Source organism: Cricetulus griseus, assembly GCF_003668045.3.
Source record: "Cricetulus griseus strain 17A/GY chromosome 1 unlocalized genomic scaffold, alternate assembly CriGri-PICRH-1.0 chr1_1, whole genome shotgun sequence".
Lineage (NCBI taxonomy): Eukaryota > Metazoa > Chordata > Mammalia > Rodentia > Cricetidae > Cricetulus > Cricetulus griseus.
Genome location: NW_023276807.1, coordinates 121,063,212 through 121,090,861, shown reverse-complemented (window position 1 = coordinate 121,090,861; position 27,650 = coordinate 121,063,212). Strand labels below are relative to the sequence as shown.

Below are 27,650 nucleotides of genomic sequence, written 5' to 3'. Positions count from 1 at the left end.
TCTCATATTTCTTAGTTGCCTGTAGTTTTTTGTGCAGGGTTGAGGCCTCCTAGGCTTTCTCCTGTTCACATTAGCATTTTTATTGTTGTCTTTGTTAAGCTCCTACTTAAACAGCCATGTTTGGTGAGACTTTTATGGGTTTACCTATTCCTTTAGGTAATATTTTAAAAACTAAAGAGATTCTTGCATATAGTTATGCCTATTACTTAAGCTTATTGTCAAGTGTTCAAACTACTTGACCTGTTTACTATCTTCACACATATTCTATTTATTAACTTGCACAACAAAGTCTCTAGACAGGGACCTTTCAACAAGAAAATTTCTAACAGGTCCCAGGAGATTATACCTTTATTAACAGGAGATATATTGCCTGCCCCCACCTCCATTCACAAGCCTACAAGACAGAAAGTGGCTCCCTTTGCTTGAAGTCTTTTTATTCTCCTTGTTCCATGCCATGCTAAGAAGCAAGATGAGCAGATGCCAGGAACCTCTGTCCTCTTACTGCAGCTCAATTATCTCTAGTAGTCCCTTTATGTAAGACATTATCTTCCTAACACATACAATTTCAGAGCTTCACCTCACACTCCTACAAACCACTTTGCCTAGGGTGGGGCTAGACCAGCCTGCTTCCCCCCCACACTTTTATGTCTTGTTTTGTTTCTTGCTGTACTGGGAACTGAACCTAGGTTCTCCCACACTTTCTACCACTAAGGTATATCCCCAGTCCTCTCTCTTTCTCTAGAAAATGGAAGTGACCCAGATGTCCAGCCTGTTCTACTTTTTATTTTGAGAAAGGTTCTCACTACATTGCCAAGGCTATCCTCAAACTCACTCAAGTCAATGATCCTCCTGTCTCAGCATTCCAAATAGCTGGGATTACAGGCCTGCACCATCAGGCAGGGCTCCAGCCACCATTCTCAAAAAACTTAAAACCCTTGAAATAATTGCTTTTTTTTTAGACAGAGTTTCTCTGTGTAGCTTTGGACTCTGTCCTGGAACTCACTCTAAAAAGGAAAAAAAAAAATCTCAAACTAGTATTTATAATTCTAATATAAGGCCAGGTATAACACATCTTTAATCCCAGCACTTGGGAAGCAGAGGCAGGCAGATCTAAGTTCTAGTCCCAGGCCAGTCAGGGTTATACAGTAAGACCTAAATAACAGAAACAAAAATCATAACTAAAACATACCAATAAAAAATTATTCTTTTAAAAAACAGGCTTCCCGCCAGGCGTTGGTGGCGCACGCCTTTAATCCCAGCACTCAGGAGGCAGAGGCAGGCGGATCTCTATGAGTTCGAGGCCAGCCTGGTCTACAAGAGCTAGTTCCAGGACAGCCTCCAAAGCCACAGATAAACCCTGTCTAGAAAAACCAAAAAAAAAAAAAACAGGCTTCCCTTTAGAATATACTCTATGAAAATGAAAATTATGTTTATAGCATTATCATTACGTTTGCCATCTGGTCTCCAGGCCAAACAGGTTACTTCTTTTCCTGTATTTTCATTTGGTGGAAAACTCCAAACCCGATGAAAACTTGCAAGTCGATGAAGTAAAACCTAAGACAAAAAGATGTAATAGCAGAAACTTGCAAACTCATTTGCAGAAATAAAATGAACCTAGATCCATAGAACAAAAATTTTTAATGACAACTTTTCAGTACTTAGCTATCCACTGAACAAAAGAGAACAATATCTGAATGAATATAGATAGTTTCAAAGACATGGGTGAACTGAGAAGGCCCAACTTAGCCCTATACCTGAAACATTTTCGTATTTTTTTTTAAAGCACTTGTATGAGTATTTTGCCTACAAGAATGTACCACGTTTGTGCAGTCAGTGCCTGAGGAGGCCAGAGGAGGTCATCAGATCTCCCTGGAACTGGAGTTACAGACAGTTTTGAGGAGCTTGTAATATGAACCAAACCCAGGTCATCCACAAGAACACCAAATGCTCTTGATTGCTAAGCCATGTCTCCAGCCTTTTTTAAACTTACTTTTTAGAAAAGGTTAAGACTGTCTAAGACAACATCAAAAGAAGCAATACAAGTAACACCAAAAGGTAGCTGTAGCATAGTAAAATAACAATAATAATGATTGCAATCTTAGTCCATCAGTCCATGCATTCAGCGATGTTACTTTCTAGCCATGGGTCTTAGAGGCAGTCATGGCAGACAGCGCAATAATGCAATTTGGCACACTAAGTTTCCCTGGATGCTAGGATTTCCTTACCATCTAGTTTTCCATACTTGGCTGCATACACACAAATTACCTGGCTACTTTCGGGAAAACTGCCAAAAGGTGAAAGGGGAAAGATGCATAGGTGAAGGTTTCCTTTCAAGATGGCTACCAGGTAACAGTAACTCTCAACAGAAAGTTGGGTATGCTTTGGTTGTACTCAATAATGCATGTTCAAAATGTGAACTGACAATGTTTGTACACATTCTGTCAGGAATCCTGTGAGACATCAGCTTTTAAACTTAACGATCTTTTAAATAGCTAGCTAGCTGTAACCAAGATGTAAAAACTCAGAATCATCAAACTCCACACACACATTTCCAGTTGGATTTGACAGCAGTTCGCATCTTCATTCTCCTGCTTATCTGAGAGCCAACTCTGGGCGGAGTCTGTGGGTCTGCTAAGATGTTGTAACCCTGGCCAAATCAATTCGTGGAGACCTGGGTGTGCAGAACTTTGAAGGCATTTGTTCTTCTAACCATACAGGAAATGGAAATATAAATCACGTTTGGCAGATTCGGTCCTTTACACTTTCACTTAAGGTCAACTGCCACAATGAGATGTAGGGGCAGGGTAAGACAACTGATCCGCCATGTCTGCAAAAGGGGAAACTGAGGCCCGAGGCATGACGGACTCCTCGCCGGCTCACTTACCTCGCCTGTTGTGTTGGCCAAAGCAATGAGGTCCCGCTTGGGTGACCAGCACAGGAAAACAATCTCCTGTGGCAGTTGCTTCTCTCCCACCACCCGGAAGGATGGGAAACAGGTCGGAAAGCGCAGCATTGGGACGGTCCTGCAACGACGTTCAGGTTAAGGCCACTAGCCTTGGCGCAGAGCCGGGCCTGCCTGTAGCGGTACCTGCCAGAGTACCAAACTCGGCCTACACCCAGCCAGAGGCCTTCCCCGCCCTCTCCCTCCCTCCGCCCTCCGCGCTCAGAGGAAGCTTCCGGCGCCGACGCCAGGACGTCCTCGCGAGAGGAAGTGAGTGGCTCGGCGGCGGCGCGCCAGCGAGGCGGGGCGAGCGGACGGCTGCAGACAGAATTGGGCGGGGCTTGTTGAGGGGCGGGGCGGGCTAGTGCAACAGGCAAAGTTGGCCAAGGCTAGAGCAGGGATGGGCGGGGCTGGAGGTTCGTGGAACGTGGCTGGGGCGTGGCTAGGGCGTAGCGCTCTCTGAGGTCCCTAGAGTCGCTACCTCTGCCAACTTGGTTCCCAGCAAGCACTGAGAGCACCCCTTGTGTGTATGTATAGATCCGTGGGAACCCAGGTCTTTCCATTTGCTCAGGAATTCTCTGCTGTGGAGAAAGGGATTGTCACAGGTTTATGCTCTGATCAAAAGTCCGCATCCACACACTGGATCCGCCTTTGACACCCTCTTGGTAGCCCACAGAATTGGAGAGGAAAACAAAACAAAAACAACAACAAAAAACCCCTCCCTATCAGGCAGCATTTTAGCAAATTAAAAGAGAATTTTTTTAAAAAGCTAAATGATTGCGATTTACAGCCAAATGTTAAAGCATTTACACCCTCCATATCACGGGATAAATAATAGTTTGATTTCTCACAGTATTTAAATGAGACTTCACAATTTGTAACTAACTCACCACAGTTATGAGAAATGAGGATTTATTCTACAGCTATCTAAGCGTTCATTATGTGAGTGAATGTGGACAGATACTGCCTAGGCAACCTCAATAGTGAGTATGTTGATTATACTGTTCTTGGGGGCAGTTTTAATTATAAAGCCCATTCTGCAAGATGAGAGAGCACCCTTAGCAGAGTGAGTACATTTTATCGTCGGTAGTACTTCTTTCTTTTAACTGTCTCCTCTACTACTTCAGAGACTAACTCATGTGATTCCAGTTTGAAGTTGTAGGGAGAGCTCTAGAACCATAGTGTTTGCATTTATAGGAAACATGCACTTATCAATGTGATGTTAAGTATGAAACATAAACAGCACACTGTATAGTAAGAAATGCATGATAATTATTAACACAATACATCTATTTACCCTAAGGAAGTTCCAGATTTGATAAGAAATATGTTAACATAGGGTTGCTCAAAATAGTGAAAAAATGCAAACCAACTGTCCAACATAGGAGACATTTTTAAAAATATGGTAAATCCACCCTTTTTTATAGACATTCTCATATTTATTAAAAGGTACAGATCATTAAACATTTCCAATTATGTTTTGGGGGAGGGGTAGCTTTAGCATGTTTCACATTTCTACTTATAGACGAGTCTAACTGAAAAATTAAGGGGATTTGTAACTGGCTTTTGGGGGATTGTAGTTTGAGAGATACTTTTAACTTCTGCATTCACATGGTACTCACAGTTACTCATAAGTGACTAGGCAGCAGTGTCTCCTTTTGCCCTCAATAAACATGTAGGATGTTTGTGCACCCTTGCTGTCCCTATTTGCAGATGAAGAAACAGGCATATCTCCTCAGGCTGTTTCTCTTTGCCTCCAAATGGGGATCTCATTATGTTACCCAGGCAGGCTTCCAACTCATAATCCAGCCTTGGTTTCCCAGAGTGGCTGGGATTCCAGGCATGCAAGTACACACCCAGCTTCAGGCTTAGTTCCTCAGAGTGCACATCTAATACTGTAGCTCTTCTAGTTTACAGAGTAACACGAAAGTAAACACTGGGAATCTTGGAATTGACTAGTGGGCTAAGAGCCACCTCCCAGAGTCCGGAGATCTTCTCATTTACTATGGCACTATTTTCCTCAATCTTGCTGAGTTAACATTTGATGGGGAATGTACTGTATATGTTCATCTTATTGATTATTGAATAAAATACTGTTTGGCCAATGAGACAGCAAGTTAAACAGGACTAGGAGTCAAAGAGGATTCTGGGAAATGTAGTAGAGAAGTGGTGATCCAGGCAGGCAGTGACATAGCAAGGAGACTCATATTTAAGCAAGAAGAAACAGGAAGTGTCCCCTTTTCCCCTCCGCTCTTCCTCCAGCAGCACAATGTGATCCACCGGCAAGGAGGGATGCCAATAAGGCGTCCAATAAGATAAGTCTTATAAAATATATAAATTTATGATAATTGAAACTGAGCTAACAGATGAGAATCCTAGTCATTGGCCAAGCAGCATTTGAACCTAATACAAGTTTCTGTATATTCATTTGGGCCCTAACTCTGGTAGGCGTCTGGCGTAAAGCGCACACATGGCAGTGGGGCTCAGGTGGCTTTTGGTGGAAAGATTTATCGTAACAAACATTTATACTGAAAATGCCTGAAATCAAACAGTAGTGACCTTATCTTTACTTTATTGCAATGACCTTCTTAGCTAACCCTCAAGTAATTTAACCTGTGTCTTAATGTTCCAATTAAAATTACATCAAATAAGTGAAATTGGATTTTTCCTTTTTATTTGGTGGCAATGGTCCTTACCCATTGCAGCTCCAAGTGTGCTAGCCTCTTGTGGAACATGATTAAGGATCTGAGGCAGAAAGTGTTCTGTTACATGGCCTTTCCATTCATGAAGTTGGTATTTATGTGCACTGACTGGAAGGAAAACATATTATTCTGTATGCCAGTGTCCCATGAATGGAGGTAATATGTGATACAAATGGCGATCTGGTCAAACTCAATGAAGGCAAGAGACTTCTTTTTTTAATTTAGTTTTCAATAGTTCAAATTAGGGACAAGCTTGTTTCACATGTCGATCCCTTCTCCCTCTCCCTCCGAAGGCAAGAGACTTCTACCATCATTTTCTAGTTTGTATAGAGCTAAGCGAGTACATCAAATTATTCTAACACAGAGAAGGATTAAATTCTTGAAGTATATTTCTTAAAAAATATTTTTAAACACACACGCATGAGAGAGAGAGAGAGGAAGGAAGGAAGGAAGGAAGGAAGGAAGGAAGAAAGAAAGAAAGAAAGAAAGAAAGAAAGGGAATTTTATTTTACTGGCCAGAGATGTGCCGCAGCTCTCTGGTGGCATAGGAGAGGACGAAGAGGACAGGGTAAGGAGGGGGCAGCAAGTGAGGACCCTTTCTAGGCTGTTTTTCTCATTTAACTTTCTGTTGATGTTGGCCTATACTGAAGGCACCAATGAAAGGTTTTTCTACTCCCAAAGTACAGATGTTTTTTATAAAGTTCAAGGCCTCAGTGTCCTCCCAGCACAGCCACTATTACACCATTACAAAGAGTCCTCATATGAACTCCATATCCCTCCTAGAGCTGTTGTCTGAGTCTATTTTCCCCTTTTCACTCTTTTGAAGAAGACAAAAGCAAACCCTCTGCCTATCTCAGTTGTGTCTGCCATCTCAATGCCTCTAAAACTAGGTTCTTCCACCCAACTTTTACTGAGCACCTAACAAGGCACATGAGACAAAAGAGTAGATAATATGGGCACTGATGTTGGAATCCTAAATCTTCCAGAGAGAGAAATAAAGTCTGCAAACAGATTCTAAGCTGAGTCTAAGAAAGTCTGATGTGGCTCAGAGTGCTGAGGGATGCAGCAGGGCACTGAGGGATGCAGCAGAGAGGCATTTCATGGCACCCAGGGCTCAAGGGACAGGCTTAGAATCAAACCTGACAATCCCATAAGACAAACTAAGCAGGAAAGGTAGTAGGGGGTAGGAACAATGGGAACACTCCAGAGTTTAAGTTAGTGTGTTAGACTCATGCAGGAAAACCTGGAATCTGGTTGGTCAGAGGCTACAAAATGACTCTGGATTTCAATAACGTTAATTAATACAAGCATCCGAATTTTTATAACTTTCCTTTACTCTTTTGTGTGACTGTAATTGTGGATGTGAGTATGGATGTCAGAGAACAACTGGAAGGAGTTGTTGGTTCTCTTCTTCCACCATTTGGGCTCCAACTATTAAACTCAGGTTTGGCGGCAAGCATCATAACCTACTAAGCCTTCTCGACAACCCCAGAAGCAGATGATTTGTAATGTAAGTATGAAATTTATCTGTAATTATTGTGCTGGTTACTCTTTTGTCAACAAGCTAGGGTCACCTTGGAAGAGGTTAACCTCAGGTGAGAAAATGCCTCCCTAAGATTGGCCTGTATGGAAGTCTGTGGAGTAGTTTCTGGAGAAAATAACTTTCTCTTTAAATTTTATGTGTCCATGTCTGTGTGTGTATGCCACATGTGCAGGTCTCTTTGCAGGAGCCAGGAGAGAATGTGGGGTTCCTTGGACCTGGTGTTACAGGTGTTATTCTTTTGTTTAAAGTAAAAATAAAGAAGAAGAAGGGGCACAAGATGAGACACAGGATGAGACATATTAGACATATTAACCAGTTTATTATAGGCCCAGCAGAGTAGGGAAACTAAGAGAGAAGAGAAACAGGGTAAATGAATGACCGCCATGGCCAGTTGCCATAGAGAGAGAGAGAGAGAGAGAGAGAGAGAGAGAGAGAGAGAGAGAGAGAAGCAGAAGAGAAGAGAAGAGTAGAGAGTGTAGAGAGAGAAATGTAGAGAGAAGAGTAGAGAGAGAATAGAGAGAGAGAGTAGAGCGAGTGTAGACAGAGAAATGTAGAGAGAGTAAATAGGCAGGGATCTGTCTTTTAAAAGGATCCTCTGCACCTGTGTGCTGACTTAGTTCCCATGGAACCCTGGGCTGACCAGGGTACTGCCTGTTCCGCCAGGTAACAGGGGCAGGCCAACATAATGCTTGAACCTTTCAACAGGCAACTGTGAACTGCCTGATGTGGTGCTGGGAACTGAACTCAGTTCAACTGGACAAACTAGAAGTAACTTTTTAAAGCTCATTTTCATTTTTGCAGTTCTGGGGGTTAAACCCAGGCATTACTCATACAAGGCAAGTGTCCTACCATTTTATTGCTTTTATCTTGAGGCAGGGTCTGACTTGGTTGCCCATGCTGTTCTTGAACTTCTGATCTTAAACCTCTCAGATATCTGGGATTACAGGCATGTATCACCATGCCATGGAGTTTTAAAAGGTACATTATTCTTAACTATTACTAAGGCTCAGGTTTCCTCAATTCTAAGATGTAATTTTTCTGCATGTCAATATTTCCAAAATCAGAAAATCTAAAAACTAGTAGGTGTAACTAATGAAGCACTATTGAATTCTTTGTGTTGAGTGGGCTAGGCCTAAACACAAGTTCCAGCAATCCTCCCTTCTCAGCCTCTAGAATAGCCAGATTGGAGGTATATTCCACAGCACCTAGCTAAATGATGTAATTTATAATTGATATCATCTTAAAATTAAGGAATGTGGAGATTAAAAATGACAACTGGCCATCAGGACCCAACTCTTCAATGGTCATGGTCCCTGGGGTGTCTGAGTTTTGGGGAATTCCATAGATCTGACCATGGTGTGGTAGACATAGTAAAGTCTGACAATATCCAGGTGAACTCAGTGAGCTCCAGTTTCTGTCTCAGTTGTGTCCCTCCTGTCATCACAAGTCATGTGTGTATGAAACTCAGGGATGCAACACAGCACGTGCGCGCGCGCACACACACACACACACACACACACACACTATAGAATAATCCTTTTGAACACTGTGAAGATTTGTCACTCAGATTGATTTAATGAAAAGCTAATTGGTTGGTAGCCAGGCAGGAATTATAGGAGGGACAACCAAACTAGGAGGATGATGGGAGAATAAGGGTAAGTCAGAGGAGATGTCAGCCAGCCACCGAGGAAGCAGGGTGTGTTGAAAAGAGGTAACAAGCCAAGAGCCACGTGGGAAAACATAGATAAGAAATATGAGTTAATTTAAATGTAAGAGTTAGGTAATAACAAGCCTGAGCTATTGGCCAGGCACTTATAATTTATACTGTCTATGAGTCAGTTATTTGGGAAGCAGCTGGATATCTGGGAGCAGGGTGGTCAGGACAGGAAAACTCTTGACAACACACATATGATAAACCTGGGATTTATCAAAGGAAACCAAATAGTTAAATGTACACTAAATGCCAGAGGTCAAAGGAGAGTTTCTTGAAGCTTATTAAGTCCCAGAGCTTAACTAGCCTTAAAACAATCTTTTTTTTTTTTTTTTTTTTTTTTTTTGGTGTATGTGTGCATATGCTTGTGGGAAATGTGTGCTACAGATATGTGTGGAAATCAATTTTCTCCCTTCACTGTGATTTGAATCAGGGTCTCTGATTCATTTCTCTCCCACCTTCCAGTCCCAGAATACCTTCAGAGGCTTAATATTAATTAAGGTCTATTAGCTCAGGCTTATTATTAACTAGCTCTTACAATTACATTAACCCATTTCTATTAGTCTGTATATCGACACAAGACTCATGGCTTGTTACCTCACATTTTGCTTCTCTGGCAGCTGCTGGTGTCTTTCTGTATCTCTGTTTGGATTTCCTGCCTAGATATATTCTGCCTGGTTATTGGCCAAATCAGCTTCTTTAATAGTCATTGGTAGCATACAGAGGAGCATCCCAAATCAGTCTCTCTTATTCTGCTACTGCATTGGTACTGTAGGCTAGCTCATCTAGAGCTTCTGGAAATTCATGGGGCTCTGCCTCCCATATTGCTATAGGAGTACTGGGTTATACATCTGGCTTTTTCCATGGGTGCCAGGGATGGAACTCAGATCAGCAGGCTTGCATACCAAGCACTTTCAACAACTGAACCAGTGACTTGTCTTTTGATGGCACCTGATATTTACTATTATCCTTTTGATCTGCCCCAGGTTTAAACATCTCACATAACACATCCAACAGTCCTGGCTTACAGGGAGTAGGTACAGTACTCTCAGGGCTCCAGATAACACCAAGCCAAAAGACTTCACTATGAGCTCCAGAGCAGCTGTTTGGAAACAAGAGAAAAGTCATTATACAAATTAATCCATTTGCAACTATTCAGTCTTAAAGAGATAAAGCCAGATACCTGGTAAATAAATGAAGCAATGAACTGCTTATTCTTGGAGATGGAACCACCCTCTTCAGTGCTAGACAACTGGGCCAAAGGATGACCATCTGGCCTCTGTGGTCACACAGCCCACTTACTACAGAAAACTGAGAGCTGGGCACATGTGTCTTGTTCAATCACAAACCAAATCTGGCATATATGAGATGCTCCCAGTGCCATACTGAAGACACAGAGGCTTATAAAGGGGATCTCATCAAGGCCACATGCCAAGAAGTGTTCCTCAGTACAGAAATAGGGGTTAATCACTATCCTGCCTTTTGCTACCAACCCCTTTCACAAAGAGATAAACTTATAGCACAGGTTAAGACATCTGAGTGATTCCATACCATCAGCAGACAACTGCAGCTGGTGAGAAGGGTAAAGGACAGTGCCTGATGACGGATCAGGTCAATACCTAGAATCCACATGGTAGAGAAAACAGAATCTCACAAGTTATCCTCTGACTTGCACATGGTTTCTGTGGCATACATGGGTACACATGGGCACACATACAATATATCAATTTGTAAATAAAATGATAATAATAAAGACAACTGGAAAAAATACTGAAAAAAATAAAGATTTAATAATAAAACAGCACTTACAATCTTTTTATTTTTACAGTGCTTTAATATCAATTTACCCCATCATCTTCAGATCCAATGTTTAAATTAATTATGTATCATACTTTTTATTGAACGAGTCTGGGCATGTCCAACCTTTGGACATTGTAACAAGACATCATCTATGAAATTCCACTCAAGGACTATGTGATTGAGTTATGAAAAAAGCCACACAAAGTCTCATATGTTTTAAATATGTTTATGATTCTGTGCTGGGCCACATTCATAGCTATCCTGGGGCATACATTGTTAGCATTCAGGTATCTATACTGGCCTGCCCTTGGGGTTCTGACAGAATATATCCTCAGCTGCAGCCACTAAGAGCACCTCCCGTGCACATTCACTATGTTCCCTTTTAAAAGGGCCCTGTCCACCTCTCCTTTCTTCCTCCCTCCCTGCCTCTCTCTCTCTCTCTCTCTCTCTCTCTCTCTCTCTCTCTCTCTCTCTCTCTCTCTCTCTCTCTGCTTCTCTGCCTGTTTCTGTGCCCCCCCCACACACACCTCTGCCTCTCTTCTCTTCTGCTGTTCCTGTCCCCAGAGGTTGGTCTCCCTCCTCCCTTCCCCTTTTCCCCATTCCCTTTGCTCTAATAAAAAGCCCCTAAATGTGAACGTGATTTCTGTCCCATGGCCTCTCTCTCTCTCTCTCTCTCTCTCTCTCTCTCTCTCTCTCTCTCTCTCTCCACCTTTTAAATTACAGCACAGGTGGCCCAGGGGCTGGATGTGCCTTAATGTAATGCTTAATCATTTAACAAAATAATTTCATTTCTAAATTAAAACAAAAGCCTGACATGAGGAAAACTAAAGATTTTCATTTGCATTAATATCTAGTATTGTATGTAAACACAGGCTGCATGTCCATTTTTTAGACAAAAGAAGCCAAAACAAAGACTGGTGGGATTTAAAGAGTGGAAAAAGCATGTACAGCCAAGAACCAGCTCAAGGCAGAAAGCTCCCAGGTCTGCAGAGGCAGCTGAAAGGACTTGAAGCCAACAAATGCCACTTGCCTATTACTGAACTCAGGAAGGTGCACACCTTTGAAAGCAGCTGGATTTAAGTCCAGTGTGGCACTTGGAGAAAATGGCATCAAAGGTTGAACTATAAATCTTCCTTATTCTCAAGTCACTGGACATTTAAGAGCAAGGATATTGATGGGCCCTTTCCCTCTTCTTCTTTCTTCTTGGAGCAGATGTGTGATTCATGGATTGTCCTTTAGTGGCTCCGTTTTTATCTTATTACTTTTTCTTTGCTTCTGCTTTCTGACAGCTCTGAAAAGCAAGGTGCTAAATTATTTTATGGAATGAGCACAGTGAATTATGTAATCACATTGAAGTTAATTAACTGGCTAACCAAATAGGGAAATAGAAGACACAAAAGAATTTATGTGTAGGAAGCATAAATCCTCAGTGTCCTAACCATGACGACAAGGAAATAGACAGAGGCCTGACCAAGCAAAATGTTCCTGAAGACATTTCTTTAAAAGATGGTTACTACAGATTTAGAACAAGCTATTCAGGACAGACACGCCACAGAAGTGAGCAGCCACACCAATGGGCTTGTCTCTTTGCTACATATATACTGCTCAACTCAGCACTTCCATTTCCAAATCCCTGAATTACATTTTTTTCTTTTTTTAGAAATGGATTAATACATGCGGCAGTCAGCATGGGCAGCAAAATGAAACAGCAAAACAGGAAAAGAAAAACTGACCACACTAAAGAAGGCCCATCCCTAAAGCCCCACAGCTAGCCTTCCTCTCCCTCATATGTTTAAAGGTGCCAGAAAGCCCTCAAAGGATGCCCAGTTTTTGTATCCCACGCTTTTTGAAAACAAGTCTCTAAATGAACACGCCACAGCAGACAGAACAGATCCTCTGCTCTGCTGGTCTCAGAACCAAGATACAGACTCCAAAGGCAAGATGACTGGCTGTTTATTCATTTCTCCACACTAGCAGAATCATGCCATTTACCCTATAGAGGATTGGGCTGGCACTGGGCATTACCTGGAAATGGCCTGACTACCTAGAAACATCAGTTTTTCAGAGTCAGTAGCAACAACCCTCATAACAAGCAAGGCCCTTTTTGGTCTTCCCAGAACAAAACCTTGGTAAAGAGTTTCCTGAACAATAGACTACCCCTGAGTTGGTCAAACCTGGGCCTCACTTCTTGTTCACTCAGTATAGTATGTATCAGGTGTGGGGAATATGAAAACAAGTGGGCATAGGCCTAAAATTCAATGAACTAGGAAACTGAGCAAGGGAGATGTCTCTCTTTCCCCTAATGTTTCTCAGGTGAAAAACTTGAGGCTCTGAAGTCCTAGATTCATCCAAGGAGAAAGTGGTGGGGCCAGCCTGACTCTAGAATCTCTTTTCATACTCATCTGACAGTGACCACTCAACTAGTAAAATGCCAACCCCACAGGATCATTGATAAGCACCAGCTGTTAGCAGTTTCTTGGCCATTCAGCAGAACTCTGCTTGGTGACTTACATCTTCAATATTTTGTGCTATGGGCTGGGAATACCCGCCCCAAATCTCACTTCTTATTATTTCTTTGCATGTTACACAAACCTCTTTTTCAACCAGTCATTTTCTTAAAGTAGGATGATTTCCTGATAAGTAAGGACTTAGAAAATTTAATGAAGTCAAGCATAATCTCTAATAGAAAACTCAATGAAGCCATGTGTCTCTATTTAAATTTTAAATTTCTCTTTGGTTCATCACATAAGCAGGATTAAAAATGAACCAGATTTCACCAGGGAATAAGCAGAAGGAAAAGAATTTAAAATCATTCACTTGTAATGTAAATAAACAAAACTTTCAAAAGCTAAGTATGTGCATGCTGGTGAACTGCCTGAGTAAAATTTATCATTTTAGTTTTCCTTAAAATTATACTGACCTAGCATTTGTCCTCTAACCTCCAGGATTATGTAACTGACAGAATGAGCTTTCACCACAAGAGGGAGCCAGCATCATTTTAGTTCACATCCACAGGAAAATTTAACCATAGAAAAACAAAATATAAAAGTCAGCCGTAAAATGCTTAGGACTGAAAGATATTGCATACCATGGTACGCTCAAGTATATATTAAAACAATTGGTATTTATAAAGAAAGGACATTTTCTCAGGGCTGGAAATGTGGCCCAGTAGTTAAGAGGACCTGATGCTTTTGCAGAGCACCCAGGTTTGAGTCCCAGCACCCAGGTGGCAGCTATAAGCATCTGTGACTCTTAACTCCAGGGCATCTTCTGGCCTCTTTCAGACACCATGCAGGCACATAGTGCACATACACATGTGCAGTAAGTATTTCAGTCAATTTCATTATGCAGGTTCGGTTTGGTTTGGTTTTGAGTGGGAAGGCAGTAACAGAGCCTAAAAGAGTTCTTGGACTGAAGAAAGCAAATACTTCCTAAGGATAACCATGGTATACTGAAACACAAAGGATTTATCCTTTGAATAAAAGTTGATAGAATCCAATGCTGAAAGATTGTGATTCCCCCCCCCCCCGCCCCGGAAACAGAATGCCACTAAACACTACAACCAATTATGTAGCACTCGTGTGATATATAGACATACATGCAGGCAAATCACCCAAACACAGTCAAAATAAAAATATATCTTTAAGGCTGGGCAGTGGTCACACACGCCTTTAATCCCAGCACTCGGGAGGTAGAGGCAGGTGGATCTCTGTGAGTTCAAGACCAGCCTGGTTACAAGCGCTAGTTCCAGGACAGCCTCCAAAGCCACTGAGAACCCTGTCTCGAAACACACACACACACACACACACACACACACACACACACACACACACACACACACACACACACGAGGGGGCATTCACTTGCATAACCCAGTTGGTATATATAGAAGTAGTTTTTTCTAAACATGCTATAATTACTAGAATTTTGTTGTTGTTGTTTTGCAACAGGGTTTCTGTGTGTGACAGCCATGGCTGTCCATGAACTCGCTCTGTAGACCAGACTGGTCTCTAACTCATAGAGATCCACCTGCTCTGCCTCTGCCTCTACCTCCCAAGTGCTGGGATTAAAGGCATGCACCACCACCGACCTGCAACTGGAATAATTTTACTGAGTTATCAATGCCAAATGTTGGTGGGGGATGTGAAAACAATCATGGGGGGAAAAAATAACAATTTAAATAAGTAAAAGCATGTGTATAAGTTCTAAAAGCTGATGGAATTTACAGAACTAACTAGTACTAATATAAATAATGTTTCCTTCATTATGTAAATGGCTAGTTTGCTTAGTTCATTTTAATTTGACTGAAGAGATCAGGCTGTAGTGTTTGAATTCCACATAAAATGGTAACTCCTGTTATATTACATCAAATTCAGCTCTTTGCTGCTTTGCAATTCACATCTGAAATGCCTTCATCATTCCCCTCCTGCCACCAGGTGTCTGCCCCTGGTCTTTCCATACAGCCTGACCTGAGGATCGTCTCCTTCGGTGAAGTCTGAACTTTCACCTTAAAATTACCATTCTCATATGAGCCACAGAAGATGTAAAGTCACCCACTTCCTCCTGGGGTTTTGGCTGTCTTGTATCTACCCTGTCGCGCCTGGGCTCCTTGAAGCATGTTCTTTGCTTGCCTTAGTGTCTTCCCCCGCAATCCAGGTAATAACACATAATGGTGAGAGTGACGACTATCACTGAGTCCTCTGAAAGCTCCGCACTTCTGTAGATTGCTCCTAGAAAGCTTGACACCAGCAATCTTTTTTTTTTTTTTCTAGAGAGTAAAAGAATTCAACTAACTTGTTAGGTCTCTTAGAGATGCCAATGTTGGGACAATTGCTGCGTTTGTGATCCAATGCACCACAAATAAAGCAGCCATCTTTAGGGCCCGCACAGGAATGATCTGGGAGTGCACAGCGATTGCAGGTGCTACAATGGGTCCAGGCTGTAAACAAAAAATTGGGTTTCAGAAGAGGTTCATTTAACATGATTTTTCATTTCATTAACTTCTGAGGTAGGTTCTATAAATAATGTTTACTTCAAATATTGTGGCTGGTGGGCTTAGCTCACTTTAATTTGGCTAAAGAGATCAAGGTGAAGTGTTTGAATCCCACATGAACCGGTAAGTTTTGTTTTAATGCAAACAAATTCAGCCCTTGCCCAATACATCATGACCTGATAGTCACTGCCACAATTGAGGCTGGCTGAGAGGCACAGTGCCTGATTGAAGTAAGAGAGCCAGATGCCACACTGACATAGGCTAGCAGTCAGCTCTCCCTATGAAAGATGCATGTCAGTAATTACAAAAGTCAATGTCAGTCTCTACATTATTTTCCATCATGAATATAATAAAAGTCTTATTTACATGAATGGAACTAAAAATGTTTTCTGAGGATCTCGAACACTTACAAGGCTTCACACACTTTTTGCAGAGAAAGCAATGGCTCCATTTCCTGCCATCCTACAAAAACAAATTTTAAAATGTTCAATTTGTTATAAAAGCCAAGTTCCACAATTAAAAATTAAAATGCCTTATTAAAATATGTGTAAATTATTCATTCCATATTTCTTCCTTTCCTGGGCTTCACAATTAAATACTTTGATTTTAATTTATGCATTTCTCCACTTAACTCAAATGCCTCCTTGATGGGCCTCAATTTCCTTAACTATGAAACTAGATTTATCCAAATGATCTTGAAAATCCACTCTGCTTCAAGCCATCCAATCTTCACAAAGAAGGACCCAAATGAAAATTTCAAGAGAATTAATGATTCCATAATTTTATGTTCTCTATACTACATAGCCCTTAATGAAATTCATATTTGAGAGCTTCATGTAATTTAGAAAGAGAAAGTACAGGTTACTTCTTGAGTAATTTTTTTTAAACGTGAAGTAAAACATACCTAGAAAAGTACACTCAACATATATGCATGCACTTTACAAATATTAAAGCAATTGCCTGTCAAGAATTGGGGCCTCCTGAGCCCCTAGAAACCTGGCATGGCCTCACACCACAGCCTTCCTCCTTCCCACTGGACAGCACCGGCTCTGATTTTTGTGACCTTTGTTTCCCTATTATTATTTTTACCATCCATGTACACATTGCTAAGTAAATTTTTTCCCCTCAATTTTAAACTTTATAAACCTGGACTTAATACAGACCATTATAAACCAAGTGAAAATAGTTATTTGAACCGAAGCTTTTCTTTGGAAAATAATTTGTGCTGTTTAGAAAAGCTAAACTTGATATGTTCTTTCTGACTAGACAGTAAAAATGCACAAAGTAGCTGAAAAGTCATCCTATCTCCTTAAAAAATAAGCAGGAAGCTTATTCATTATTGTTCAAAGTTGGGAGCAAGCAAGAGGTCCTTCAGTCAGTGCACAGTTACAAACTGTGATACACCAGACAATGGGAAGTCATTAACAAGAACAAGCCATTTAGCCACGGGAAGACAGGAGCTTTAAATGGACATTTCAGATGAGAAGCCAGCCTGAAAAGCAGTTACACATGCTGTGTGACTCCAATACTATGACTTTCTGGAAAAGGTAAAACTATAGACAGTAAGATCAGTTGCTCTAGGTTAGGGAAGGGAAGGGTGACAAAGCAGTGCACAGAAGATTTTCAGGGAACACAGTGAAGTCACTCTATATGACCCCACAGTGGCAGAAGCAGGTCAGTAGATATTCATCTAACTCAAAGAACACACAGCACCAAAAATGAACCTCATGGACCTGGGGGTTAAGGATAAGTGGGTTCATCAACCGTCACACAAGGTATACTCCAGTCCCAGACACTAATGAAAAAAGGCTATGCACGAGAATGGGGATAGGAAGTCTATACAAATCGAAGTACCTTCCGCTTCACTGGGCAGCAAATCTAAAATGCTTTCAAAAGCAAAGGCTCTTGGGAGAAACACAAGAGCTAAACCCATAAACAGAAGACAAGTCTCTTGTTCTGCAGCAGCTGCAAGAGAGCAATGAGTAACCACCCCTGTTTCTTGAGGGCTATTCTGAGTACTAAATGTGTTAACCCATGCAAGGCTCTTAGGAACAAGCCTAGCACATAAAAAGTGCATGGTACATGTTACTAATCATTACTTCATCAGAACAGCAATGGTACCTAATGGTCCAATGCCTGATTTGAAACATCATAATTTTACCCTTAACAGATATATAAATTCAGCACTAAGTGCCTTATTGGAAACACTCTTGGTAAGTACCATATGAAAATGATTGAAATAGCTATTTACAATGATGAAAGAAATTAAGTACTTTAAAAAGGCCTGTTTTAGGGCTGGAGAGATGGCTCAGTAGTAAAGGCATTCATTACAAAGCCTGATGACCTGAATTTGATTCATGGGACTCACATAGTGGAAAAAGAGAACCTCCTCCAAGTAGTCCCTGACCTCCACATGTGTGCTGTGCACACATGTGCCTATACACATACACCTTCCACACACAGGAATTTTTTAAGCCTACTAAGTCTATAATTAAAAATAAGGTACTACTATATTAAGATATGGAAGGTGATAATACACATGAATTCAAGTATTAACAAAACTGGTTGTTTGTTTGTTTTTGTTTTTCCAGACAGGCTTTCTCTGTGTAACAGCTTTGCCATCCTAGAACTCACTCTGTAGACCAGACTGGCTTTGAACTCAGAGATCCGCCTGCCTCTGCTTCCCGAGTGCTGGGACCAAAGACATGTACCACCACTGGCAGGCAGCAAAACATTTTAAGAGTAATAAAACTATCAAACTAATATATAACAAACACTTTCATAAAAATGTATTATGTAAGACAGCTATACCTTGGATGTGCAAGAATTACAATGCACACAGTGCTGATTCTCAAGAGAAACATATCTCTGGCAGAGGGAACAAAATCTAAAGAGAAAAACAGGGAAATTAACTGCATGAATTGAATTCATTGTGATTCACAGAACAGACAAACACGAACAAGGAACTTGCTTCAAAAATTGGAGGTAATCAGAATTCAATTCAATGTGAAATTATGGACCAAATCTAAGAGCAATACAAGAACCACATGATTCAATATTGAATGCATTTTACTAGTAGGTACATAGAATCGAATTTTCAGTGAAGTTCAAAGTGGTCTCACCTGTATCCTTCTTCTGTAGGAAGGATTATTTTGTTGGGTGGAATGTTGGTGAAAATCCGCACAGGAGACTGTTTTCGACCTGTCTTTCCATGTTTGTAAAGTGTGTGATTATCATAATCTACCTAGAAAGTAAAAAGAAAATTCACTCAAATGAGTCAACATTCTCTAAGCCCCTTTAACCAATAAACAAACAAACTGATGCCAAGATATAGGCTGAAGCAAGTAGTGAATAAGAAACTCCCAATTGCAAGTTTACTCACAGCCAACCTCCAAAGGCCTGAATGGCAATGGAATCACATTACAAGGTAAGATGTGTTATGACATCTTACCATAAGAAAGTCTGTTTTGTAATTAAGAGCTTTACTTCTGATGTTAAAAGCAAGGCCTTTGTTTGAAGATGTATGCTAATGTACTGAGATGTTTCACTTCCTTGGGGGAACTTTTGTCATTCACCAAGTGCTTCCTCGGTCTGTCCTCTTACCTTCCAATGCAACAGTGGTTAGGGGTTAGACGATGACTGTCACTTACTTGTTAGATGACCTCAGACAACCTTGTGGATGTTTTTAAACTGTAAAAGGAGGTCACAGATGCTGACCTTAAGAGATGCTGTGAGAGTCAACACTTAGTCCAGAGTCTGGCATAAGGTGGGAGGAAGATGGAGACCACCTGTGAGTCCACCTGGGCTTCTGCTCCCCACAAACACTGGCCTCCCCTCCACATCCGAACTTGTCATGTCCCCTGATAATCTTGACAGAGAGGCAACAAGCACTGTTTTATACTCAAGTCTAATTCCCGGTCCTCCTTTAGCCTGTTACCCACACATGTTCTCACTTTGGTTTCTGGTCTACCTGGCTACTAAATCTGTTTTTCTTTAGCTCAGTAATACTCAAAGTGTTTGAGCAACACCAACAGAACCTGGGTTCCTGTTAGAAATGCAAATGTTTTACAAGTCTAGCACCTACTGCATCAGAAACTTTGGGAGTAGAGAATGGCAGTTGGTTTTAGAAAGTCTTCCCTGCACACTGAAGCTTGAGAAGCACTGCTTTAGATCACCCCCAAGAATGCCATGATGGTTACAAACTCAGGAAAGGTGGATCCCAACTTCCCCATAAGCTGTAATGAACTGTTTTGATTAGAAACAAGGATACAGTTAGGAAGCAGTGAAGCACAAATATGGAGGGAAACCATGACAGGGGGACAGGTGTTCTTTAATAAATGTATTCTTAGATTATTCATGCATGTATACAATGTATCTTGATCATATTCTATTTAAAGGGAAACTCCCTTTTCCATTCCCTCTGACCCTACCCCAATGCTTCCTCCTCCCATTTTCATGTCCTTTAAATACACACACACACACACACACACACACACACACACACACACACACACACACACACACACACAACCTTCTGAGTCCAATTAAAACTACCTGCATGTGCATAAGTGTTCAGTCATCATTCAGCATGGACAATCTACCAGCAACTACACTAGAAGAAAAATGACTCCCATCCTCCAACAGCCATCAGTTGCCAATAGCTCCTCAGCTAAGGATAGCTCCTCACCAGCCAGTCTCCCTCCATCCATGGTAGGATGCTGACAGGTCTTGTACAGCTAATCATGATTGTTGTGAGTTCGTGAATGCTTTGGTCATGTCATGTCCAGAAAAACAGCACTTCATAGCACTCCTCCCATCCTCAGTCTCTCACATTCTTTTACTCCTTCTCCCATGGTGTTTCCTGAGCACTGGTTAAGGATGTTGATATACACATCCCACTTCAAGGGACCCAGGGGGAGTTAGAGAGGAAAAGTGCAGGAGTGGTTATGACCCAAATACATCGTACAAGATTCTCAGAATAATTTTTAAAATTACACATAAAGTTCCATTTAGAGAGCACTGCCTCAGAGGTCCCATGGATCTGTGTCTTGCCTCAATAGTGTTTGGACAGAACAGACCCTGGACTCCCTGTTAGCTTCTAGCCGCCTTTCAGTCTTTCCAGTTGCCTTTAGACCATCTTGGCACCACCTTCAGCTCCTAGGACCTGCCAGCACCGTCTCTTTGTAGTTACCACCATATTTCGGATCTGTCATATTCTCCCAGAGTCATCAGAATTATCCTGAAATGGAAGCTGCCGTGAACCACCTGGTCAACTTGCACCCACGGGCTTCCTACACCTTCCTCTCTCTGGGCTACTATTTTGATCAGGATGACAAGGTTCTGAAGGGCATAGGTCACTTCTTCCACAAACTGGCCAAGGAAAAGGGCGAGGACACCTCCTCAAGTTGCAGAACAATCATGGGGGTACACATTTCCAAGATATGCAGCAGCCATCTCAAGATGAGTGGGGTAAAGGCCAGGAGGCCATGGAAGCTGCCTTGGCCCTGGAGAAGAACCTGAACCAGGCATTTTTGGATCTTCATTCCCTGGGTTCTGCCCACACAGACCCTCATCTCTGTGACTTATTGGAAAACCACTTCCTAGATGAGGAGGTGAAGCTCATCAAGAAGATAAGCAAGCACCTGAGCAACCTTCGTAGGCTGGCTGGACCACAGCCAATGTAGACTGGCATGCCTCAGCCATCTCTGGGCAAGTGTGTCTTAGAGTGGCTCACTCTCAATGACTAGGCTGCCTCGCCTTCCAAGGGGCTCCCTCCTCTGCTCTGCACCAGCCAGACTCAGGACCTCCACCCGAACCTCTCTCACGCCACTAGGCAGCTTGGTAACCACCCTGGAGGCCCCAAGTCTTGGATCAAGTGAAAATAAAGCTTTTGAATAGAAAAGAAAAAAAAAAAAGTTCACTTAGGGCAGAATTCTCAATAGTCACTTATTCTCCGCACTTCAACCAAACTGTTAAGGGTCAGGTCAGGCTTTGCCTCTCTCCACAGCTCTGGTTTAACTCAGTGTTACCAGATTTACAGTAAATGCATTCCCTAAGGTTCACTAACAAGCTTCAGCAGTGAGCAAAAACTAAGTAGGTGAGATGAGGGAAAGCCAGGGACATGTGAAAAGCCTCAAGTGTTTCTGGATGGCTGCCTGCAGGGGCAACTTCAGTCAAACCTTACTTGCGGAGTCCTCTACCTATGAGCAGTAGCACAACAACAAGGGAAGACTAAGTCAGATCCCATTGGCAGCCCTGAGCTCAGTCCCACATTTTAAGAGAGACACTGATAAAACTGGCCCATTTCTACTGAAAATAATAGCAATGAATAGGATTTATAGTTTAACAAATTGGGGGTGTTTGTTCAGAAAAGACTGGGAGGAACTGACAGCTAGTTCATAACTGAAGGGGTATCATATGGAATAGAAATTAGACTTATCCTTTATTGCCTCTGAGAATAGAACCAGGAGCAATGGTTAGAAGTTAATGGGGAGCATATTTTATCTCAATATGAGAAAATTCTCTAACGATTAGAGCTATTAAATAAATTGAGTTGCCTTGTAAGGCTGTAGGACTCTGCGCCCCCAAAGCATTCGAGTGAAGCTAGATGAGTGCTTGTCATGAATTTAGCAAGGAGTGTTATCACATTGGGAAGTCAGCCCAGGTTACCGCTACAGTTCTTTCCAACTTCCAAAATCCTATGAATATATGTTACCTGTTAGAAGCAAGACACAAAAATAGATTTTACTTTAAAAAAATCAACCTAAAATAGTAGTGTAAGTAGTTTTCTTTTAAAGGGATTTAAATTTATAATGTTTCTCCAGTGCACTCCTTTGTGGACTTGAATATATGTGGTACCTTATTAAATCCAACAAAAGATATTTTGCATGTAAACTTACGAGTGTCATAAGAAAAACCATTCTTCCCAAGAGAATCTTATGAAAACTTTCAAATGCTGGAGAGTTATAGTGTGGGAAGACTTCTACTGCGTGGGATGTTCTGTGCACTACAACAGCAGATGGAGGGGGGCAGTTTCTTTATGGTTTCCCAAGGAGCTGGAGAATGCGTGTGTCAGGAAGGTGGCTGATTGCTCGATTTTGCATAACCTAATTGAGATTATTATTATTTTTAAATGCGGGTTTGTTGTGCTAATTAACTATAAACATATGGTATGTAAAACGCATGCTGCTAGAGTAAATTAATGTACCTCTAACATACATCCATATTTCATAGCTTCATCCACACAAATAAACCTCCTGTGGAAGTGCTGTAAAGCAAACACAATTTTGCAAATTGCCTTTCGCTAGTGCTAGAGCTGATCCACCATGTTCCCATCATTATCCCTGACATCTCACTCACAATGATGATGAGAGGCATTTTCAAACAGAAAATTTCTCCCACAGAACTGATTAATGTGATGAAGTACTGTATAGAAATGAGGGAAAGCACAAAATCTCTGCAATTCCCAACTTTTAATTTGAGCCATGCGCAAATGTCTTCGGCAACACAAGACTGAAAGCAGTTATGTGGAACACTGAGGCAGTAGAACACTGACTTTGTACCCACTATGTTCTGGGCAGAATGCTGGGTCACACTAGCATTTGCACAACTCCCTGAGGACTATGGGTCATTTCACGAAGGTCTCAAGACCATGCCTCAGCTCTACCAACCGGCTTCATTGCCACAGTCAGCCTTGTAGTCATAACCTCATATTCTTCGAATGCCAGTTTAATGTTCCCACACAGACCTCATCCTGATTTTCACTCAATACCTACTCAGTCTTTATTAGACACTGAGTTTCAAGAATTTGGTTGCCTTTTCTTTCTTTCTTTCTTTCTTTCTTTCTTTCTTTCTTTCTTTTTTTTTTTTCCGAGACAGGTTCTCACTATGTAGCCCTGGCCGTTCTTGAACTCACTATGTAGACCAGGCTGACCTTGAACTCACAGAGACATCTTTTAATATTCAATAAGTTCTCAAAATTCTTATCAAAATAGCTTCTTCTCTACTATAAAAACAAGCTAGAAATGGTTTCCTGCACGGTCTGATTATAAAAGAGGATAGCTTTGATAAATCAAACAGCTCTGCTTTCAACATGTCAGATGTATTTCATGTTAAGACATGAAGAGACACAAGAGAACATTCCAGGAGGGTTAAGATGTGAAACCATCTCACTAGGATGTGATAACCACATGAACATTGCCACTCCCTGACCCAGCTCCTAGCCCTTCATCCTGGGGCAGACATCACTAATCAATCCTGTAAGCTTGCCACATGAGTCTGGCATTCTCTGAACAAATCCTAGGAAGTCACTACTAGAGGTTTCTCAGGCTCAGCACTTCGAGGGAAGCCTGTCTTCCAGGCCTCTACTTTACAGGTGAGGCACACAGAGAACTGCACAAACCAGCTGGTCATACCAGGTCACACGACTCTACAGTCTGTGCTGGGACCCAGACTTCTAACGCTAAATCAGAATTCCCCTCCTTCCTAATCTGCCCTTCAAGAAGTTTCAGTTAGGTTGCTCGGTTTCGGACAACTATTTTTTTGCCTGCTTATCAAGTACTTTATCATTGAAGTCCACGTGATTTTTATATTTCATGAAGATTTGTAGCATTTGAGGCATCCACTTATCCGAAAAGTTTCCTCCCTGCCCCTAAAAAGATTCAGTGATTATGGTTTTGTTGTTGTTTTTACTTTTTTGCTACATTGTGGCTTGAAGTCTTACTGTGACTTTGGTGACTTTGGGTTGGAGATATGTGGAACGATCTGTAATGGAGGACAGGAGACATACAGCTTTTGTTTGATTTAGATTTGTCTGTGGTACTGGGAATTGAACCTGGGGCCTCAGGCATGCTTTTTTTGTTTTACAGATCTTCTTGTCATTCTTCTTCTCAGCAGTTGTCTTGTGTTTTATCAAAAACACTGCTTTGCTCCCACTCAGATATACACATGATCTAACCTGAAATTTTTCTTTTCAATAACATAGTAAACTGTACAATTACTTCCAGTAAGCTTAGGCTGTCAACTATTCCCCAAAGCCCTTCCTAATGACATAGGCAGGCTAAGAAAGTGACATGTAAACAGCAAGTCTACATTGACATAATTCGCCTACCCTATTAAAGAGTTGCCCTGGTTTGTCCCACCACCATTTCAAATTCTTGCCACTTGTCTATATGCAGATGCAACCATCTTCCAGGAGACCTATGCTATCCAATCTTAAGTTCTCAGATGTACACACACACACACACACACACACACACACACACACACACACACACACACACAGCGGACTGAGAAAAAGTTCTGCCTACCTCGAGACTACCAGCATTATCACCAAGCTGACAAAGACAGCCTGGACTGTACAAGTGTAGAGACTGGCTACACCTTTTCATACATTACCTCAGGAGACATATCTGTTTTAGTTGCTATTACTACTAGTGCTATCACCATCATCATATTCATTTAACAGATAGGGAGAGCTTCAGAGAGGCTAAACAGCTGAGCCAACACTAAGACCCAGATCGTCTCAACACTAGTCTATGCTCTTTTTATTCAATCATTTGAAATATATGGGACACCTACTGTGTGCCAACCATCACACGAGGGCACCACCTCCCTCCAAAGGCGCAGGTGCCACTGAGACTGGAACCAGTTTAGTTATCGAACATCTTTAGATCAAGTCAGCTGCTTCTGCATTGCAAATGTCAATTCTAGAAGCAACCTTCCCTCAAACAAGAAACAAAACCTCCCAGCTTAAAAAGGAGGTACACAGCTGTGGAGGGAATCATGATGTAGGCAAGTCAAGGTTGAAATGGCTTACACTACCCATGCTTGGAAAGTACCCTGTTAATATGGCTCAAAGCCATATAAATGCCCATCACACCTGAGAAAATAATCTAGCTTTCAAAATCTGTACTATGGAAGCTATGGAAAAATTCTATACATTAGAAATGCTTATATCAGTTTCATGTACAGTACCTTAAAGACAGACGAAACAAAAGAAAGAAGGAAATGACAGCTCAGCCAGCTGGGGAAGTAACTGGAAATTATTACATAAAGATTATGTAGCTACCTTTAAAAGTATGTACTTATAAGAACTGAGAAGAATTCCAAAAAGTCTTTTAAAACTGGCTGGAAATGTTTGGTTCTTAGCACTGAAAACAAACCAAATTAAGTGAAAAATAAAAGTCATGACTTTTGCTTTCTGTGCCGCCATTGCAGGTACAGTCGCCCCTCACTTTGGGTAACTATCACTCCTTCAACATAATTGTCACGATGACATATGCCTTTGAGAGTACACAGATGAGAGCAAGTCCTATCTTTCAACAGCTGGTAAAGATGTTTACAATTTAATGGCTGAAAATTTTTAGTCAGTCAATTATTCAGACACTCAAAAGGAAAACTGCCTTTGCAAAAAGAAGGAACAGTGCTAACTTGGTGACCACCCTGAGTAATGATGACAACAAAGTTAACTTTAGAACCCAAGGAAAGAAATAAGTTGAGGGGCAGAGTAGAACAACCTGGGCCTTAGGCTATATTTAATCTATGGCAGTGCCAGGGAGGATGCTCACTCCAGTGGGCCAGCCCACTCACACACAGCCATCTCTGCTTCTCGAGATACCCCACTACTGATAGTGTGCCCCTTTAAAGCTCTCAGCATCCTTGAGTGACACATAGAGAGGACACATGACTTTCCATCAACCAGAAAAGGAGATTTACTTCCTATAACCTGTGAGCAGAGCAAATCAGCATTCACATTGATGGTCCTGGAGGCTGGGGCTGATGAAAGAATAGATTGGTTGATCTAAAACCCTAGCTGCATTTTGTAATCACCTGGGACACTTGGGAAAGTATTTTCTCTTGGGGATTTACTCTCTGATTCTCTCATTTTGTTTGACAAGGGTAGTTTTGGGGTTTTTGTTTGTTTGTTTGTTTATTTTGGCGGGGTTGAGTGTGTATACTCAAGAATCTAGTTTTTTAGCAAGTACCCTAGAAGTTGCAGGCACTGGGAACCAGGGACTAGCTTATACACAGTATAATTTAGTTGTCGACACAGTTCAAAACACTTTAATTTACTAAAATCAAAGGCTAGTCTTATCAGAATATTCCAACAGCACATCCATTCCCCAACCATGCCAGAAGACACAGTGCTACTATACCTGGTAATCCAGCATGTGGAAGCTTGGGAAAAACTGACAAATCCTCGACTCAAAAAAATAGGGGAAAATCCAGAAAATGGGCAGTTCTTTGTGACTGTCATCTAACGGATCACACAGAAAAAGGAAATAAATGGATAAATAAAAGAAAATATGAAATAGATTCTAAAAACAACCCAAAAGTTTCAGTAGAAATTTCAGTTGTTCAATACATGTACCTGTCATACAGAGAATGCTTATGGCAGTGCCAGTCCACCTTGACCAAAGGTTAATGGAAATATTACATACTAAAACAATGCACAGACTTTATTGTTCTGATTAGCGATCTTTAAGAGCAACAAATAGTAAGTGATGTTTAACAATGAACCATGTTCCAGAATTCCTCTAAATTCTGTCCCTGAAGCACACTACTTACATAGCTCAGTTAGTGGAGAAGCCTGACCACATGCTTCTGTACACCCTTGTAATTTATCAGCTCACAGGCTAGAAGCTGTATCTAAAACTGAATGTACTGACTAATGGAATAATTGAATGAAACACTTTGAAGTCTCAAGACAATTCCAATTGAGAAAATTTCCCCACTTGTTAACCCACCTCTAGAATTGGAAGTCTGTGTGTCTTGTTACTGTTGACTGCCACTGGCCTACTGGGTGTCCAACCTCCACATAAATCATGGTGAAATTCAAGACTCTGGGCCTGAGGTTGGATAATGTCCTAGTTAGCTATTTTGTCAGCTTGGCATAAGCTAAGGTCATTTGGAAAGAGGGAACCTCAGTTGAGTAAATGTCTCCATCAGATTGGCCAGTG

The 27,650-nt window shown here is 41.4% G+C and overlaps 2 protein-coding genes and 1 pseudogene across 6 annotated transcripts in view; 1 reads left to right on the top strand and 2 right to left on the bottom strand.

Annotated features, from left to right (window-relative positions):
- Positions 1 to 3,160, bottom strand: part of Anapc4 (anaphase promoting complex subunit 4) — a 30,867-nt gene extending 27,707 nt beyond the window's left edge. For 2 of the 3 annotated variants that reach the window (XM_027386955.2, XM_027386956.2), the window contains exons 1-2: positions 2,885 to 3,013; positions 1,449 to 1,554 (exon numbers count right to left, since the gene is read on the bottom strand). In XM_027386955.2, the coding sequence (XP_027242756.1) occupies positions 1,449 to 1,554; positions 2,885 to 3,013 (235 nt within the window). Of the gene's footprint in view, positions 1 to 1,448; positions 1,555 to 2,884 lie in introns of all 3 variants that reach the window. The other variant, XM_027386954.2, reaches the window with a different exon arrangement.
- Positions 3,161 to 11,512: 8,352 nt separating this feature from the next.
- The window catches only part of Zcchc4 (zinc finger CCHC-type containing 4), a 40,610-nt gene continuing 24,472 nt past the window's right edge, over positions 11,513 to 27,650 (bottom strand). For all 3 annotated transcript variants that reach the window (XM_027386957.2, XM_027386958.2, XM_027386959.2), the window contains 6 exons: positions 26,847 to 26,947; positions 18,813 to 18,934; positions 18,502 to 18,577; positions 16,101 to 16,152; positions 15,492 to 15,636; positions 11,513 to 11,988 (listed from right to left, as the gene is read on the bottom strand). In XM_027386957.2, the coding sequence (XP_027242758.1) occupies positions 11,919 to 11,988; positions 15,492 to 15,636; positions 16,101 to 16,152; positions 18,502 to 18,577; positions 18,813 to 18,934; positions 26,847 to 26,947 (566 nt within the window). In that variant the 3' untranslated portion in view covers positions 11,513 to 11,918. The remainder of the gene's footprint in view (positions 11,989 to 15,491; positions 15,637 to 16,100; positions 16,153 to 18,501; positions 18,578 to 18,812; positions 18,935 to 26,846; positions 26,948 to 27,650) is intronic.
- On the top strand, positions 19,094 to 21,437 carry LOC103161153 (annotated as a pseudogene).